This window comes from Purpureocillium lilacinum (genome assembly GCF_023168085.1).
Source record: "Purpureocillium lilacinum CBS 284.36 DNA, scaffold_6, whole genome shotgun sequence".
In the NCBI taxonomy this organism is placed as follows: domain Eukaryota; kingdom Fungi; phylum Ascomycota; class Sordariomycetes; order Hypocreales; family Ophiocordycipitaceae; genus Purpureocillium; species Purpureocillium lilacinum.
In genome coordinates, this window is record NW_027072116.1 from 2,001,136 (window position 1) to 2,019,188 (window position 18,053).

General features: G+C 59.9%; 4 protein-coding genes across 4 annotated transcripts; 3 read left to right on the forward strand and 1 right to left on the reverse strand.

Annotated features, from left to right (window-relative positions):
• Nucleotides 1-876: 876 nt before the first annotated feature.
• PLICBS_008517 (uncharacterized protein) lies at nt 877-2,202 on the forward strand (the record flags this gene model as incomplete). The annotated part of the gene is made up of 1 exon (XM_018323958.1): nt 877-2,202. The coding sequence occupies one exon, from the start codon at nt 877-879 to the stop codon at nt 2,200-2,202; it is 1,326 nt and encodes a 441-aa protein (XP_018177137.1).
• A 642-nt stretch (nt 2,203-2,844) lies between these two features.
• PLICBS_008518 (SNARE-binding exocyst subunit S6) lies at nt 2,845-5,130 on the forward strand (the record flags this gene model as incomplete). Its single annotated transcript, XM_018323957.2, has 1 exon — nt 2,845-5,130. The coding sequence occupies one exon, from the start codon at nt 2,845-2,847 to the stop codon at nt 5,128-5,130; it is 2,286 nt and encodes a 761-aa protein (XP_018177136.2).
• A 654-nt stretch (nt 5,131-5,784) lies between these two features.
• On the reverse strand, nt 5,785-9,747 carry PLICBS_008519 (uncharacterized protein; the record flags this gene model as incomplete). Its single annotated transcript, XM_065601402.1, has 5 exons — nt 5,785-5,814; nt 5,886-6,537; nt 6,600-9,430; nt 9,495-9,664; nt 9,720-9,747. The coding sequence occupies 5 exons, from the start codon at nt 9,745-9,747 to the stop codon at nt 5,785-5,787; spliced, it is 3,711 nt and encodes a 1,236-aa protein (XP_065457474.1).
• Nucleotides 9,748-11,385: 1,638 nt separating this feature from the next.
• Nucleotides 11,386-12,870, forward strand: PLICBS_008520 (glutathione reductase; the record flags this gene model as incomplete). Its single annotated transcript, XM_018323955.1, has 2 exons — nt 11,386-11,534; nt 11,610-12,870. 2 exons carry the CDS (start codon nt 11,386-11,388, stop codon nt 12,868-12,870), a joined length of 1,410 nt encoding a protein of 469 aa, XP_018177134.1.
• Between the last annotated feature and the right edge of the window lie 5,183 nt (nt 12,871-18,053).

The window sequence follows — 18,053 nt, forward strand, 5'->3', positions numbered from 1 at the left end:
GGCGCAAAAATGACGATGATGTTGTTGCCAAAGATACCAGCCCCTTTGCAAGCGCACGGGCACCTATTTCAGCAATAGGGCGAATCCGTTACCTTTCTTACGAATATTTCAAATCATGCACATGCTCTATACCTGCACACTGAGCTGTCTTTTCCTGTTTGTGCTGTTCATGCGAAGCTTTGTCATGGATTTGGACTTGGATGCTTTCCTTGACGGAGCAAAGGGCTCTCGTTTGCGCCTGGGCGTTCTTTTGTTGCCTATTTCCAGTACAGTAGAGTGAGATGCTATCTTAACGTCGGCGATGGGTTCCATTCAGAATCTTGATTTGAACTGCGTTCAAAAACACCGCCTGGAGGCCTGTTTAGTAGGAGAAAAGGAGATTTTCAATTCATATGAACTCTGCCCTTTCTTGCAAGAGGCTTCAGCTCGACGACTGTGGTCCGCTGTCTGCTAGTTTAGACTCGCCGGTGTGAGTGTCGAGGTATTGGCCAAGGCGCGTCTTGATGTAATCACTTGAATATAAGTGTCTGTAGGCGTGACCAAGAAGCGAATGCGTCGCCAAGAGAAGTGACTGTTGACACATGGCCTGGGAGATACCGGTACGCGAAGAGAGAACGAGAAAGGGTCGTCGCCGCCAACGGATGTGGTGCGTTCCCTGTGAGGCTGGCGACTCCCATATTAGCGGAGGGTCCTGAGACTTTGTTAGCTGGCGCTCGGCCCGCCAATGGTGCAACGCGCTCCTACCCCTGTCAGAGATGTTAAAAAAAAAAGTCCCAGCGAGTGACGTCGCCGCGAGTCTTCCTTCCATCCAGCTTCGCTTGACATTTTCAAGCCAACTCGACCCCGTCCACCGGACGGAACCACGTCCGCGGCATCATGGCCGACCCTCTACTCACCTCCCTCTGCGCCATCTGCCACGTCTCCGCGCCCAAGTACAAGTGCCCCCGGTGCAACATCCAGACGTGTTCGGTGCAGTGCATCAAGAAGCACAAGGCGTGGTCGGAATGCAGCGGCGAGCGCGATCCCACGACGTACGTCCCGCCGGCGCAGCTGCGCACCGTCGCGGGCGTCAACCATGACTACAACTTCCTGCACGGGCTCGGCATGTCCATGGAGCGGACGGAGCGCGTGTTTGTGCAAGACAAGAAGATCATGCGCGAGGAGGACCTGCGCCCCAAGACGGTGATGCAGCCCAAGTGGACGACGGGCCGCGACGGGCGCAAGAGGAGGACGATGGTGCCTAGGCAGGGGGGCAACGCGGAGGCCAGGGAGAAGAGGTTTGAGCGGCACCTGGCGCACAGGCTCAGGCAGCTCAACGTGCACGTCGTGTGCGCGCCGCTGGGCATGGCGAGGCAGAAGGAGAACAACACCACGTTCAATCGCCGCACGGGCACGGTCAACTGGCAGGTCGAGTGGCTCCTCCTCGACGGAGACGATCAATTCGCATCCGAACACCAAACCCAAGCGGTGCCGACGCGGATTCTTTCAAAAGTACTCGAGGATACACCGCTTCACCGAGCATTCCAGGAAGCGCGGAGCGAGAGAAAGAAGGCTGAGACGGGACAACCGAGGAAGGCGATGAGCGACGAACGAACGAGCGAACCTCAAGAGCCATATACGTCCATCTGGAACTATCTCGCCTATCCAGTTCAGGAAGCCTCGTCCGGCCGCTGGGTACCCGGACGGGGCGCAGATGCCGAGACGCAGGCAGACCTACCGCGGCACGAGTTTCAGTTCTACCTCGCGGGGCCTCCGGCGCGATCTGACCTTCCACGGACCGTGACGTCGCTAGAGACGGAGGACTGCCTACGGAATATCCTCTCCAACACGACAGTCCGAGAGTTCCCCACCGTGTACGTGCTGAGGAGCGGCAAGGCGCTTCCCGCCAGCTTCACCCTGGGGCCGAAAGAGGCGGCGCCTTTGTGGCAGGGCAAGAAGCGCGCACCAGGACCCGAGCGTGGCGGTGGTGACCAGCGGTCCTCGAAGCGGCAGAAAGAAGACAGCAAGGAGATTGTGAAGACTGAGTCTGGAAGCGAGGAGGGTGAGGCGCTAGAGGACGCTGCGGCCGTCGATGGGCCTGGGAGCGATGGAGAGGCTTTGGAACAAGGCGAGGAAGCTGCGGGCGAGGAAGATGACGAGGTCGATGAAGACGACGGAGATGATTCTACCAGCAGCTCTGGCACGGACAGCGAATCCGACTGATGCCCGCGGTAGGAGAGGTCAGTGCTGCCGGGGGGGCCAGATGGATCCCACGGTTGAAGCACGCTTTGGTGGCCGAGGTAGCACTGCGGTTACCTCGTCGCCAGCATTAGATACCCAATTACACAGTACATAATTCAGTAAATATGCGACATGCGCAGCTACATATCATGCACATGTTGCTGGTGTTTTATGTCACTATTTGGCTGGATGCTCGCCGTCTCGCCGGAGTGCAAGTGTTGATGGGTGTGTGTTTTGGCGCGACGATCAAGTATTAGCAGCCAGCTAACAACGTAGGCCGCCTGCCCCCGGGCTTCAGCAGTCTTCAGCACCACCACCGCCCACGCGTCAACACCTCAGGCCCCGGGCTGCGACTCTCCGACACCACCAGCCCCTCGACACCACGTGTGCGCGCCCGCCCACCCTCGCTCCCTGACCTTGCATACTTTCCAACGACCAAGCAGCATCCGACTTCGCAGCATTCGACTTCGCAGCATTCGACAGCAGACGAGACCAAACACACGACGACGACATCGATTGCGCTCGGCACCGCCTCGCATTGACCCAACGCCATGGTATGATCGGCGCAGCAGCGCCTAGCAGCCCGCCCCTCCCGCCGCCGTCGTCGCCGCCGCCGCCGCCAACATGGACGACGCACCCGCGCCCAAGCTGTCGGAGCTGCTGCGGCACCCGGACGACCTCGACAAGATCCCCGCGCTGAAGCTCGAGTTCACGCGCAAAAAGGGCGCCGTCGACGGCCAGCTGCGCAATGGCCTTCGGGAGCAGCTCGAGACGACGCAGTCGGGCATGACGGGCCTCAGCGACGGGCAGAAGACGGTGCAGATGATCAAGGATGAGATGATGAGCATCGACAGGCTGTGCTCCGAGTCCCAGACCATGATCAAGGACTTTGCCAGCATCAACCTGGTGTCGCAGGCGCACCGCAACTTTGGCGCCGTCGAGGCCATGCGCCGCAACCTCGAGACCTTCAACGACCGCCTGACCGTCGTCGAGGGCATGCTGCGCCAGGACGACGACGACAAGGAGAACATGCCCAACCTGCTGCCTTGTCACTACGAGCTGACGCAGCTGCGCAACATCCGCGACGACGCCATGGAGCAGATCCAGCGCGCCGACGACCCCAGCCTCGAGTCCACCCTCGAGGACTACTTTGCCCGCCTCGACGACACCATCGACTGGTTCGACGAGCACGTCGGCATCCTCGCCATGAACCTCATCAACCTCGTCGTCAACGACAACAACGGCCTGGTGGTGCGCTTCGCCGTCGTCATGGAGGCCGAGGAGCGCAGCGACCAGCGCGTGGCCGCCCTGCAGGAGGCCCTCAAGGACCACGAGGAGATGGCGGTCCGCTTCCAGAGCATCACCGACGGCGCCAAAAAGGTCCGCGGCTACAAGGACAAGTTCATGCAGGCCATCAAGCTCAGCGCCGAGCAGCAGTTTGACCAGGCCCGCGAGGAGTTTCTCGACGACGCCACGCAGCTCGAGAAGATTATGAAGTGGTACTTCAACGACCTCAACGCCGTCAAGATCGGCATGACGCCCCTCATGCCCAAGAAGTGGCGGATCGCAAAGACGTACGCCGACGTGTACCACCAGCTGATGCACGACTTCCTCGTCGGCATGGTGGACGACCCGCAGGGTAGCTCGGCTCACACGCTCGAGATCGTCAGCTTCCCCGAAAAGTACTACAAGAAGATGGCCAAGCTGGGCTTCCGCCAGGAGGACCTGGCGCCGCACGTCATCGACAACCGCGAGGCCGAGCTGGTGCGCGACTTCCGGCAGCTCATCATCAAGTTCCTCGACGAGTGGATCGACCGCATCTTCGACCAGGAGAAGAAGGACTTTGCCGACCGCAACGTCGAGGGCTCCAACCTCGACCAGGACGAGTACGGCTACTTCCGCACCAAGAACCTGGTGGCCCTGTGGCGCATGCTGCGCGAGCAGGTCGAGGCCGGCGCCGGCTCCAAGCGCACCGACGTGGTCGAGGGCGTCGTCGACGCCATGTTCCTGCGCCTGCGCACCCGCCAGCAGGCGTGGCAGCGCCTCCTCGAGGACGAGGCCCTGCGCTACGAGAACCCAGGCAAGGGCGCCGCGGCGGCGGCGGGGGGCCCGGACAACCTCGAGGGGTTCCAGGCGCTGCAGGACTGGCTCGTCGCCACGGCCAACGACCAGATCGCCTGCATCGACGACAACGAGGAGGAGAACCGCCTCGGCTACCTGTCGAGCTTCCGGCAGATGTTCGAGCCGCACGTCTCGCCGCAGTACCTCGAGCGCGCCGACCAGGAGGTGGCGGCCCTGCGCGACGGCTACGTCGACTTCAGCACCTGGTGCATCACAAAGTTCGCGCAGCTCGTCTTCGCCGTCGACTTCAAGTCGGTCATGCCCGACTTCTTCACCCCGCGCTGGTACCCCAACACGGCCATGAAGCAGATGGTGGTCACCTTTGAGGAGTACGTCAACGACTACCGCCAGGTGCTGCACCACTCCCTCGTCGACATCTTCACCGAGATCTTCGCCGACGAGCTGCTCGTCAACTACCTCTCCTCGGTGCGCAACAAGGGCGCCCGCTTCCGCCGCGCCGACCCCTTCCGCGACAAGCTCTTCAACGACATCTCCACCGCCTTCGAGCTCTTCAACAACCTCCCCAACCCGGACGTCGGCCAGGCCATCAAGCAGACCTGGCGCGTCACCGAGCCCTTCCTCCGCCTCCTCTCCGCCGACAAGGACGCCGTCGCCGACGAGTTCGAGGCCTTCAAGACGGCCTACTGGGATTTGCAGATCAGCTGGGTCGAGGCCGTCCTGCGCGCCAGGGACGACTTTGAGAGGGGCATGCTCAACGCCGTCAAGGCCCGCGCCGCGCAGATGGACGTGACGAGGGGGCCTGAGACCATCATGAGCAAGGTGAAATGAGGACGTGGATGAGTTGTTTCGGTTTGGGCGTGGCGAGGAAAGAAAGGGGGGTGCGGGGTCTTATTTGGGGCTCCCTTGACATCCATCTATCTCATGATGTATCTTTTACCGGGGTGCATAAAGGATACCAAAGATTTTTGTTTTCTGCCGCAGGGGTGACCCAGATGGCAAGAGTTGAGACGCTGCGCAAGTTGCACACCTGTTTTAGAGAGAAATGTACGTTTCCGGGGGGTAACCTGTTTCTGGGCCAAATAAACCAAGCTTCCGTACGAAAGTAGTGGCTGGCGACTTGAACAATATTATCATTGGAAGAGAAGATCCCCCCGTTACAAGCATCTCCGCCTGCCTACACTATTGACAACACGACACACCACCACGACACAACACACAATGGCAACACCTGTTCTGTTCTGTCTGATATCCGACATCCAAACAAACAACCTATCCTCTCGCGACAGCCGTGCGTGCCCCGCCGCTCAAGGTACGGCGCAGGCTAGAAGGGTGAGGACAGCGCAAGAAAAAAAGCTTCTATAAGCTGCCGTGAAATCGACAATTGCAATGTCCTCAAGCTCTCCCGGCGGAACGCTCCAGGGTAGAAATGGGTTGGCCCGGAGGCAAGCGAGATCGACCAGTCAACTCGACGTAGGAGCAATCCTACGACTGGCTCGCCAAGTAGTTTGCAGCCTGTGAGGGTTTAGTCGTTAGCATCTTCAAGAAAACTTTCTCATATTCTGCGTCGCGTATAGGGAGCTTACTCTTTCCAAGTTGTAATCATACTTCTCTAGTGCCGCAACTGCATCGGCCCTAGAGTAGCCCATTCCCGTCAGGTTCTTGAGTATCGGGTCGTCGTGCTCCCCTTGGTCTGTAAGAGCACGTCCCGGCGCCGACGGGCGCGAATCCTTCTTGTCATCGGTAGCCGTCGCGCCCGCATTGCTTACTCCAGGTGGGGTGACGGTGCTCGGCGAGTCGAGGCCGGCGAATATGGCATCCCAGTCGTGACTGTCAACGGCCTTTTGCTGAGCACCGCCAACGCCGGCAGTTGGCCCGGTGGCAGAGTGGGAGGGCACAAAGTCGAAACTGCTCTCGTTGCCGAAAGCGGTAGATTCGCTCTTGGTCTGGCTGGCCGGGGGGCTGCTGTCAAACACCGGGTTGAAGTCATCCCGAGATATATTGGCAAAGTCGTCGTCCGCCGAGCCCTCCTTGGCATCCTCGAGGCCCTCGAAGTCGTCGTCTAGGTCGTCAAAGGCCCCCTTTGCCACTGTGTTTGTTGGAGCCGAGCTCGGGGGAGCCTGTGCCGGGGTGGAAGATCCGAAGATGTCGTCGGCGATGTCATTGGCAGTTGGCGCCGGCTTTGCGGCAGGGGTATCTGTATCGGTAATTGTGGCTGGCGAGGAGGGCTGTTCAGAACTGGAAAGGATGTCAGCGCTGATCCTCACAATAGCCATTGCGGACCGCGGGAGGAAACCTACACTCTGTTCAGTCCCTCTGTGGGTTCCTTGGCAGCTGTTGCGTCGACCTGCTTGGCCTCAGGGGTCGGCTCCGGCCCGGCCGTCTTCGTGTCCGCCTTGTGCTTTGGCGACGTAGGGGTGAAGTCATCGTCAAACCCTCCCCTCTCGCTATCCGAGTCGGACTCGTCATCGCGCTCGAGCTCCGAGATTGGCGGGAACTCCGAGTCAAAGGCGGATTGTGCCTTTGCACCATCAGCACCATTGGAAGTTTGGCTCTTGTTAGATGAGGTGAATGCGGCAAAGGCATTGTCGAAATCGGCCTTGGCCTTCGCCTGATCGGTGTTGCCAAAGTCCATTGGGCCAGGAGAAGTGGCAGTCTTGGGCGCAATCTCTCCCGCAATGGCCGCCTTTGCCTCACCGGATGCCGGCGCAGGGCTCGACGGTTCGGTCTTGTCCTCATTGTCGCTGGTGGATGCGGCTTGCGCATTACCTGTACTAGCTGTCTCTCCAGCCAAGGGCGTAGATGCGGAGCCGGCGACGGAGCCCTCGGCGCGGGATGCTGGCGGGGACACCTGGCGAGACGACGACAGTGACTCTGTATGATCAGGGAAGGGCAGGAAGCTAGAGCTGATTTGCCTCGACTCTGGGGGGGCTGGGGGCTCTGCAGCCAGCGTGCCCTGTCGGCTGATCTGGGGTGTCGACGACGCCGTATTGTACGAAGCACCGCTTGCGACGGAGTTGCCCGTATTCTGCTGCTTGAAGGCCATGGCCGGTGGCGGCGAGGTGCTGGTTGGGACAGGCGGGAACGAGGGCCCAAAGACGTCGTCAAAGGACTTGTCGGTAACGCCCCTGGGTGCCGGGGGAGAAAAGGCACCCATTATATCCGTGCTGGCCGTTCGCTTGAAGAAGGGGTTGTTCGCGCTGGAGCTGGACAGTGCCGGGCTCGCGACCTGGGCAGATGTCGAAACAGGGGAGCTGCTGTCAATGTGTCGAGACGCCTCCTCGTTTGCTTTGGTCAGGTCCTCGGCCTCCGTCTTGAGCTTATCACGTTCTCCCTCCGTAGTCGCCAGCTGCTTCTTGTTAATGGCGACGAGCCCCTTCTGCTGCCGGGCATCCGATTTCAGCTTCTCAATCTGAGGCTTGAGCTGTGCAATTTCCCCATTCACCACTCGGATGCGCTCCCGCAGCTTTGTGTTCTCTTGCTGATCTGCTTGATATGCGGTGAGAGTCTGTTGATGTTGGGCCTGGGCGTCCCGGTATTGGCCTTCGAGCGTCATGCACTCGCCCTGGAGTTTCTGTGTTTCGGATCGAGACTTGCGCAACTGTTCTTCGAGGGCACGAGTGTCTTCGGCTTCCTTCTCGTACAGGGTTCGCAGCTGTGCCAGCCTCTGCTCGAAGTTCTGCTTCTGCGAGTTGGACTGATTGAGGTCGTTTTGGATCGTGGTCCGCTTGCTCTGGACGTCTTGCATCTCTTTAGAGAGAGAGCCAATCTGGTTCGAAAGATTGGCTAGCTCCGTTGTCTCTCCAGATATTTTCTTGCTCGCTTCGGGATCATGGTCGTCTAGAAGGTCATCCGACTGCCTCGCGCCAGGCTTGTCACCTGTCGTTTGCACAGTCAAGCCCCTCCCAAAAGAGGAAGAGGGAACGAAGGGCTTGAAAGTCGAAGTGGGCGCGCTCCCGCGGACGGGAGAAGATGGCGAAAGAACGGCAGAACCTCCTGCGAACGGGTCGTTGGCGTTCGATCCGCCCGTGGACATGGTTGTCTGTATTGGCGCAGCTGGCGCTGGGCTAGAGGTGCCCGAATCGAGGCCGAACAAGTCCTCCAGAGCAGACTTGGGCTGTGGCGGAGGGGCCTGCGTCATGGGCGGCGGGTCGAACGCGGAAGACGCAGCCGCTGGGCGAGGCTGGCTGCGCATGCTGGGAGGAATCAAGTTGGCAGGGAGTGTGGAGGGGAGCGGCGCCGAGCGGCCGCTGCGCTGCTGTCTGATCAAGTACATGGCGACGGCAAAAGCTTCAGGGTTGAGCGTTCCCTGGCTGTTGAAGTCGGCAAGATCCCAGATCTGAGCCAGCACCTCCTCGGACAGGTTCGATTGACTGAAAAACGGCACGGCCTCGTCGCCCGTGATGAATCCCTTCTTCGTCTTGTCGAGAGTGGCATATAGTTGATCGAATCGCTCCTTGTCGGCTGGGGTGATAAGCCAATCGTTCCCAGCAGCACCAGCGGACTGAGATGTCCGCCCAAGGGGGCTCCCCGTACGCGGTTGAGCCGTTCCGCTTAACTGCCTGGGAATGGCAGAAAGCCCTGTGTTTGTCGGTGACTGGCGAGGCCCAGAGATGGATCCGCGCTGTGTGGCGGCCTCGTACAAGCCGGCAGGCAGGACAGTCGGCAGAGCTCGCAGGGCGCCGGTTTTCATTGACGTGAGCAGGTGCATGGCGATGATGAACTCGGCCAGGACGAGTGCGCCGCGCTGTTCCGTGTCTGCCAGCGCCCATATTCTCCCGAGCGTCTCGTTTGGCATTCCCGACTTGTCAAAGATCTGCCGGGCCTGGTCACCCGCAAGCATGTTTCCCTGCAGTGACTGCCGCTCAAACAAGCTGGTATACTGAGCCACCTTGTCCGGCGTCAGGGGAGGGATCCGGACGCCGCCGCCAGTTCCCTGAGCCTGGAGAGTCGGGGACGCGGCGGCGGCAGGCACTTGCATGCCTTCGAATCGAGGCAATGGGGCGGGCTGAAAGGCCAGATCCGGCCGAGGTTCGCGACCGGCCTGGGCATGGGCAATGAGACGCAGTACGATACCAAACCCAACGGGGGTCAGGAACCCGCGGTTCTCCTTGTCTGCGATTTGCCATATCTGGGACAGCAGTGGTTAGTCGGATGCTGCGGGCGGGGGAAGGTTCACGAGAGCCGGCACCCACCTCTCCGAGGACTCGAGAGTCGAGTCGGGTCTTGTCGAAGAATGTAACGGCAGCATCACCGGTGACGACGCGGAGGTTTTCGGGGTCGGCCTGCTTGAAGAGATCGCCATAGACTCGCTTCTCCTCGGGCGTCAGGTTCAGGTTGGGCGCTGCTGTGTGAGGGACGTGGACTGTCAGCGGATTATGTCGCAACGGCGCCGCGGGGGGCATTCGGGAGGAGTGTACCAGAATCAGCGCCGGTTTCTGCGGACATGGCGACGAGATGCTGACGGGGCCACGGCCGGTCCCCAGGGATTCAGCACCGGATGCAGGTGTGCGTGGGTTGGTTGGGCTCGCGATGCGAGGCGGCGGTGCTCGGCGGCGGAGGCGGGAGGAGCGTCGTTGGTCGGGGGAGGCGCAGCTGCAACGCTCGCACGGCAAGGGAAGATGCGTCCGTATGCGTATGCGGTGTCGAGGCCTTCTAGAAGCGCCACGCGCTGGAGATGGAAGCCACGACGGGTTGGTCGATGAGACCGAGGTGGAGGAGGAGCACGCAGCAGCTTGGTCGGCCGGCAAGGTAAGGTAGGGGAGCTGGCGACGGATGGTCGGGTTGGCTGGAGGCTGGAGGCTGGTGGTTGGCGGTTGGTGATTGGCGTGGCTGAAGTGACGTGCCTGGGGCACCAGCAGCGGTTCGTAGGCAGCTTGTGGTGCTGCTGTACGTACTGTAACAGCTCCACGGCTCCATGGGCCCCTGTGGCTGACGTACGTACGTAACAAGGCACCCAACCACCAGTCGAGCCAGTGCAGCCGTTTGATCCACGTACGTACCTAGGCGGTGCTGCACCGGCGGCGTGCCGCTAAATTGCTGCGGGGGCGACGGAGCTACTGCACCTCGCCAAGCTCGCGTTCTGGGGCGGAAGACGCGGGGTGTAGGGTAGCCCGTCGCGGCTTGGGCCAAGACAGGAGACTTGGGTTGGCAAGATCCATTGGGATGGTCAGAGATGTTAGGTCTCGGCTGGTGGTTATGCCATGTACGTGCGTTCGCGACCTTCTCTCTTTCGTACAGAAAATAATGTGGAATGGGGCCAGTGCGGTCTGGCCGGGGGTGGTGATGAAGACAGCGTCCGCGCGGGGGGGACGCACTGGGGACGACGCGGATGATGCGGATGAAGCAAACTGGTGTATGATGTTGCAGGCTCACTACGCAAGCCGGGTTGCTCCTTGCATTCGAGACTCCCGTCGTGTACGCCACTCCACTGATTCCATATCTATACCTACGTTACCAAGTACACCATCGCCAATCACGAAAGCCCCGAGATGCCGAGGAGTTGCCTATCCAGCGACACGTTTCCCGAGGTCTATCGACGCATGACGGGAACGTCCTCTACCGGCCCTGCAGCGGTGGTCCCGGCCCATGGCGCCATCCGACCAGGGAGAGCCGCCCACTAAAAACGTCAATCAGTGCCCAAACTGCAGCGCGCCCAGGGCCCTCCCGGCCTTCTGGAACCGCACCAAGCAGCGGGCCGCTCGGATTACTCAGCGTCGAGCTTCGCAAATGGAACGACTCGGGCTCGCCGGTCTCGCCCAAGCCCAGCTCAATGGCGTGCCTGCTCACAAATACAACTCAAAAAAGCACATCCATCTGCAGCCGGACAAATACTAGACGTCATCCCGCTGCCACCCCACACGAGCATTGAGCCCCTCCATCGCAAACGTGCATGCCGCCAAAGTATATCTACACTGGCAGCTCCCCTCCTCTTCCTCCATCCGCCCCGACGAACCCAGTCCCGCCCCGGCACTGTCGATGAACCCACTCGCCCTCACCTCCCGCGCTTCATTCCACGCCTCGAGAGCTGCTCCGCTGCGCCTAGCTTCGCTATCTCGGCATTTGTCCACGTCCGGGCCGACCACCATGGCTCCCGTAATCAAGGAGGCCGACTACCTCGTCCTCGGCGGCGGCAGCGGCGGCCTGGGCTCTGCCCGCATGGCCAGCGGCAAGTTCGGCACCAAGGCCATTGTCGTCGAGGCTAAGCGCCTGGGTGGAACTTGTGTCAACGTCGGGTAAGCGACGCTCCCCCGCATTCGCCGAGTTGTGCTTGCTTGAGTCGCGGCTGACATCCAACCCCTCCTTTGCAGCTGTGTTCCCAAGAAGGTCACCTTTAACGCCGCGGCCATTGCCGAGGCCATCCATGACTCCAAGGCCTATGGCTTCTCCGTTCAGCAGACGGCGCCCTTTGACTGGACGACTTTCAAGCACAAGCGTGACGCCTACGTCAAGCGCCTCAATGGCATCTACGAACGCAACCTGAACAACGACAAGGTCGAGTACCTCCACGGCTGGGGGAAACTGGTGTCCAAGAACCAGGTCGAGGTCACCCTGGACGATGGCTCCAAGGTGCTCGTCAACGCCAAGAAGATCCTTGTCGCCGTCGGTGGCCGCCCGAGCGAACCCCCCAAGATCCCCGGCGCTGAGTTCGGTATCAACAGCGATGGATTCTTTGAGATCGAAAAGCAGCCCAAAAAGGTGGCCATTGTCGGCGCTGGCTACATTGCCGTCGAGTTTGCCGGCATGTTCAATGCCCTAGGCACTGAGACACACCTTATCATCCGACATAACACCTTCCTTCGCCACTTCGATCCCATGATCCAGGAGTCAGTCACCAAGGAGTATGAGCGCCTGGGCGTCCACTTGCACAAGAACTCCAACACCACGAAGGTGGAAAAGGACGCCAATGGCAAGCTCACGGTGACCTACAAGGACGACAGCGGAAACGAAAGCTCCGTGTCAGACGTTGACGAGCTGATCTGGGCTGTGGGCCGAACACCCGAGACCAGCGGCATCGGCCTGGAGGAGGCCGGCGTCAAGCTGGACCAGAACGGCTTCGTCGTCGTCGACGACTATCAGAACAGCAGCGTCGATAACATTTTCGCCCTCGGCGACGTGACCGGCCAGGTCGAGCTGACGCCCGTTGCCATCGCCGCTGGCCGAAAGCTCGCGCATCGACTTTTCGGACCGGCAGAATTCAAGGCGGCCAAGCTCGACTACAGCAACATCCCCTCCGTCGTCTTCGCTCACCCCGAGGTAGGCAGCATCGGCTTGACGGAGCCGCAGGCAGTCGAGAAGTACGGCAAGGAGAACATCAAGGTCTACAAGACGGGCTTCACGGCCATGTACTACGCCATGATGGACCCTGAGCAAAAGGGCCCCACCAATTACAAGCTCATCGTCACTGGCCCCGAAGAGAAGGTTGTCGGCCTGCACATCATGGGCCAGGGCAGCGGAGAGATGCTGCAGGGCTTCGGCGTTGCCGTCAAGATGGGCGCCACCAAGGCCGACTTTGACAGCTGCGTTGCCATTCACCCCACGAGCGCCGAGGAGTTGGTGACGTTGAAGTAATATATGATAGAAGGCGAGAAAGAGAGAAAGAGAGCGAAGATGCGCAAGACCTTGTACCGATTGGTTAGAAAAGTACATTCCAAAGAGACTTGAATATTGTCGCTGCAATGAAACGAATGCGTGTGGCTTCCCCCGAAACATGTGTTTGTCCGTGAGCTGAGTTCAAGGGGTCAGCGACGTACATGTTCGCAGATTGACCCTGCGAAAACAATGACACTCCGAATCGTCTGATTTCTGCGGTACGCCATATCAAAGTTTGCTATTAACTGCTTGTCTCAAGGCACCAACAGACAGCACCATAGTGGAAGGACGGGAAGAGAAGCGAGACTGACACCGAGTACAATTATTCAGGCTGCGTAGCCAGAGCTACCTGGGCTGTGAAGCGGGCCCTGTCATGGCTTTATATTGGCGCGATACGGAACCAGGCCGCACAGATCCCCGAGGACTGAAAGCAACAGAAGGGAGTTCGGTGTGGTGCCACTTCCGGCGCTTGTCAATGGGTCATGGTGCGCTCGACTCGGAGACGGTGCTCATTCTTCGGGCCCGCGAAGGCAACTCGAACGAGTCCAAGATAAACGGACAGTCCTCATCTCTCCGTGGACGATGCCGCTTTCGGCCCCTTGGAGAGTAATCAAGGCGCTCGGTCCTCTGGGACCCGTGCTTTTAACCCTTGGATGGACGGAAACTGTTACCACTACACCCGACCGGACGCCATCACGTCCACAGCCGTAAAGTAAACAAGCCAGGTCTGTTCGCCAAGTCCCGAGATGGTGCAGATACCTTCGTTTGTGCGTTCAACTTCGAGGTACGTACGGCATGCCATTGGGAGCCGGCTGAGGCCGGGACAGGAGCTGGCCAACACGCCACGGATGAGCGATCCGTCAGTGCACACTCGCAGAATCCGGCCGGCTTGTTCTCCCCATCATGGCAGCCCAATCTCTCGCGCACGCATGCGTTCCAGACCGGCACAGTACACCAGTTGGCTGCTTCCACGAGCGAGCAAAGATGTCACTCGTTGAGATGCCAACTCAATCCTGCGTCCCAAGCCCGTCTCTACCGATACCCATGGCATTCAATGCCCGGGCATTCGCAGTCGGAAAAGTCCCCCACAGGGCATACAAAACCGAAACACTTGCGCCATATCTCGAGCGAAACGCGGCCTACTTCGGCGTCAATGGCCTTTAAGGATGCAGAGTCCGATGCAATCGTGCGCGTACTTTGACACTTCACGAACACTACTCTTGCCCAATTCGTCGTGTTAGATAGTGGCTGCAAAGGCACACAGTATCGCTTCTCACGAGTCACAAGCCTGGCAGAGAAGACCTGGCAGCAGCATTGCCCTGGCTTGACGAGACAGAAGGTGGGTTTGGGTTTATGTAGACCAAGGCCCGCCGTTGAAACACACTACTGCTTTTCTGCTTTTTGCGTACCAAATGCTATTTGACTGAAGTCCCGAGAAGAGGGGCGGGCCAGAAGGCTGCACTTCAGCCCAGAAGGGCTGACTACATAACTATCGAGTGTCCAAGCGATATTGTAAGTGCTTCTTCATGAACCAAGTTGTCGCAGAAGGAAAGTGTGTGAGTCCGTGTCGTTCGTCATGTATGAGTTGACGCCTGATCGCTAGGCCGTTGCCGAACTTGTTCGCGACCACAAACGGTGCGAGAAGTGATGAAAGCAGAAATGAAGTCAAGATAACCTGCGGGACAGGATTGACAGGTTAAGCTTCTTGTGGACATAGTATGACCGTTGAGCCGGCGCAGCTTGACTCGTTGAGCAAGGCGCGGACGTGTGTTCCGGCCCTGCTTCAGCCAAACGGGGATCTGGTGCGCATTTATCTAGTAATCAATAGTTTGTACGATTACGGAGTAGTATATAATCCTTTTTTTGCACGCCACCGACGCAATCTCGCTGTGAAGAGGGCACCCGCCGTCACGTGTCAAACGTGACGAAGAGAATAAAACAAGACGAAGGTAGGTAGGAGCTGGACGGATCCGCTTGGGGCGTGCTGCTGCCAAGCATAATAAGGCTGCTAACATCAGTAATCGCCCGTAATAAATGCCAGACCGCCTACGAGGATTGGTCCTGCGTACCGGCATTCCACAGCGGGCGTGGAATGGTGCCTGGAGCCCTGGCAGTCTGCTCGGCATTAAACCATATGAGTGGCTGCGATATAACTACTTCGTAGGTACGTTAGTTACTTGTAGGCGTCTTCGGGGGAGCCGGAGCGCCGTTCCCGGGCCCGTCACTCCGGACAATCGCCCTGTATAGGAAGCCACAGTCCCAAGGGGTCTCGACTGAGAGGCGCCTCTTTGCCCCGCCATGCCGTAGGCACTGTTAGTGCTGGCCAGGACGTTGAAAGTCTGACCCAACCGCGGGCATTACGGAGCGAAGAAGCGAGCACCGGATGTCTGGGCCGGGGCCCGATACCAGCTCCTTTTCCCGCTCTGTCTGCCTCGCGCTCCGTGTCAACTCAGCAGCGGGTCGTGCGCGAGTCGTGGCCCGCGACGCCCCAGCCGGTCTGGCGTTGCCTTGCCTCGACGCGTGGGCGTGGTTCCCACTCTGCACCGTTGCGGGATCTCAACGCCACCCGGGACGCCGGGGCCTTAGAGCGAGCTGGGATCGCCGATGTAACTGTCCCCCGCCGGTGCGCGATTCCCGCGAACGGCATAATGAACGACTCTGTTCGGGGTCAGGCTGAAGTGTAGATGTAACTACGCGCCATTGTGCATATTTTTCAGCCGGAGATTGGATCGTCGCCTCGCCTGGAAATGCGGTGCACCCCGGCGACGAGGGGCGACGCCGCCCCTTGTCGACACGCACCAGGGTTTGGCCAGGGTTGGATGGACGGTTGTCTTTTGGTTGTCGACGGCATGACACGGAGACTGGCTCATTCCCGGCACAACTCCTCACTTGGGGGTGTGTAACACAAGCCGCAAAAGATGACTCCGCCTCTCCCGGCCAGTTCGTTGAACATGCAGCGTGGAGCAGGTGGGCAGTCGTGAGGGTCTCCTCGCTAATTTATGCCGTGCGGCATGGGCAGTGCCGCCCCCAGCGGGAGATTGCTGCGGATGATTGCCGGGGTGGTGCGTCGTGGACCGACGATGGCATGCCGTGAGACACTGGCCGAATGTACAGTTGCTGTGCTCGGTCGAGGCGAGACCCCCTGATCTCCAATGACCTCATTGTCGACGGGCTCGACTCGCCAACTGTCGTTGCAATAACGCGCGACAAGTGGAGCTCCTGCGTCATGGTTTAGAAGAACTTTGGTCTTGTGACTTGACCAATGTCAAACAACAGTAAAGTCGGGACGCAAGGGCGGCCAGAAATGAGTTTGGCGAGGCAGCAGTTCCATCGCCACAGCGACGGCGATTTGAGAGGATGAGACACCGCGACTGGCCCATCCGCGAGGCAGGTAGAGAAACTACGTGTGTATGAGGCCCAGCAGTCACTGTAACACTGTCGTGCGGTCACACACAACCTATTGTGACCTTGAGGATCTTACCATGCTTGGGCTGACCACACCAGTGGACTTGGAGGCGGCTCGACTGACGAAGAGCCCGGGGACAGAGACCAAGGGGGGTTGAGCATCTGAGGCCGAGCAGTGTGCTTCGAAAGCTCGCGACAGGACCTGACTTGCCACAAATAGACGCTACCATCGCTGCTGCAGGCACTGACTCGACAGGAAGTGGCTTGTGCACGATTTTCGGTGCCGTCGTTTGTCGAGCCGTTGCACCGCCGCGTCAGCAAGCACATACGCCGTGTAGGCAGGCAAGCTGGTTTGACGACGACGATGGAGCCTGCCCGGTGGATGTGGCAACTGAAAGAGCATAAGCTGGCGACACGAGTGGCGACCCCCGCACCCCATGAGAAGCGGCTCCGTTCAAGGTATCGTATTCAGAAAGAAGAAGAGTAGAATAAGATGAACTAAAATGGGAGAAAAAAAGACTGATGATCACTTGGCAACGCCGGAGTCATTTTGAACACGATGCCGGCCCGGCCGTTGGCGCCGGTTCCTGAGAGAGCCATGGTGGTGGTGTGGGGAAGGGAGTTGGCTGGTGTTGCTGGTGATGACGGGATCTTGACGTGGTCCAGCAGAAAGTCGCGACTGCATGGCGACAGGACATGGTCGCTTGAGGAAGTCGCGGTGAGCCGCCTTCGTCCCCTTCCGAAATGGTGGTTGCAGTGCATGCATGGATGTACCTTCCCGATGTGCGGAGCGGGACCACTCAGGGAAGGCGTCACTCACTCAGGGCAAAGTGACTGCATCCACGGATCACGCAGTTGGTACGAAGTACATCACGCAGTGTATCGCGCTGCTCGTACTCGGTATCAAGACGGACGTTCTATGCGAGATGGAATGGGGGCCAGCCGCGCAGGCGTGGGCATGGAAGCTGTCCGTCCGTCCGTCCATTCGCAGGCCGACGCTGCGGTCGTCGCCCCTTGTGGCTCTCGGGGGCGGTGGCCGTCCTTGGTTGGCCATGACGCTGCTGCGGCACGTGGACTGACAGACGCCTACGGGTAATGCCCGCCCCCACGAGCCGCTTGAAGGAGACCCGAAGCCCTCCAGCTGGGCGGTTGGCAGCCAACGTCAGCTCTCCGGAGCACTGGGGCAGGAGGAAGCGACCAGACAGCTGGGCGGGATGAGTTAACAGATTAGTTGGGTCACGTTGTCTCGTCAAAGTCCCCCAAAGGCCCCCCCTGGTCACTCTTTTTTCTGTCGATGGAAGGCGGGCGCCCAGTCCCACGCCTTGCAGCCGTCGCCGCCGCATGCCGCATGCCCGCGCCCGGACACGCTGACTTCTATGGGTGACACCCTGGGCTGGCCCTGCCCTGCCCTGCGCTGGGCTGCACCGCGCTGGGCTGCAGCCCCCCCATCCACCCATTCCCCCCCCCCCCCCCCCCCCCCCCGGACAGGCGGTCCCGGTTTGTCTGAAGGGCCTGTCGCCTACGTCATAGCCTGCCCCCCCTGTCGGCCCTAGCGCCATTGCCAGCGCCGCCAGCCAGTGGCCAAGCACCATTGGGGGCGCCAGCTTTCCCATCCTGTCCTGCCCTCAAACGACAGTCCATCCGTCAGTCAGTCAGTCAGTCAGTCAGTCTGGCTGTTTGTCTGTCTTTTTGCGCGCCGCCTCCGCCCAGAAACTCCAACTCCGGGTCTGCGCGCCACCGAGCCTCCCTCTCTCGTC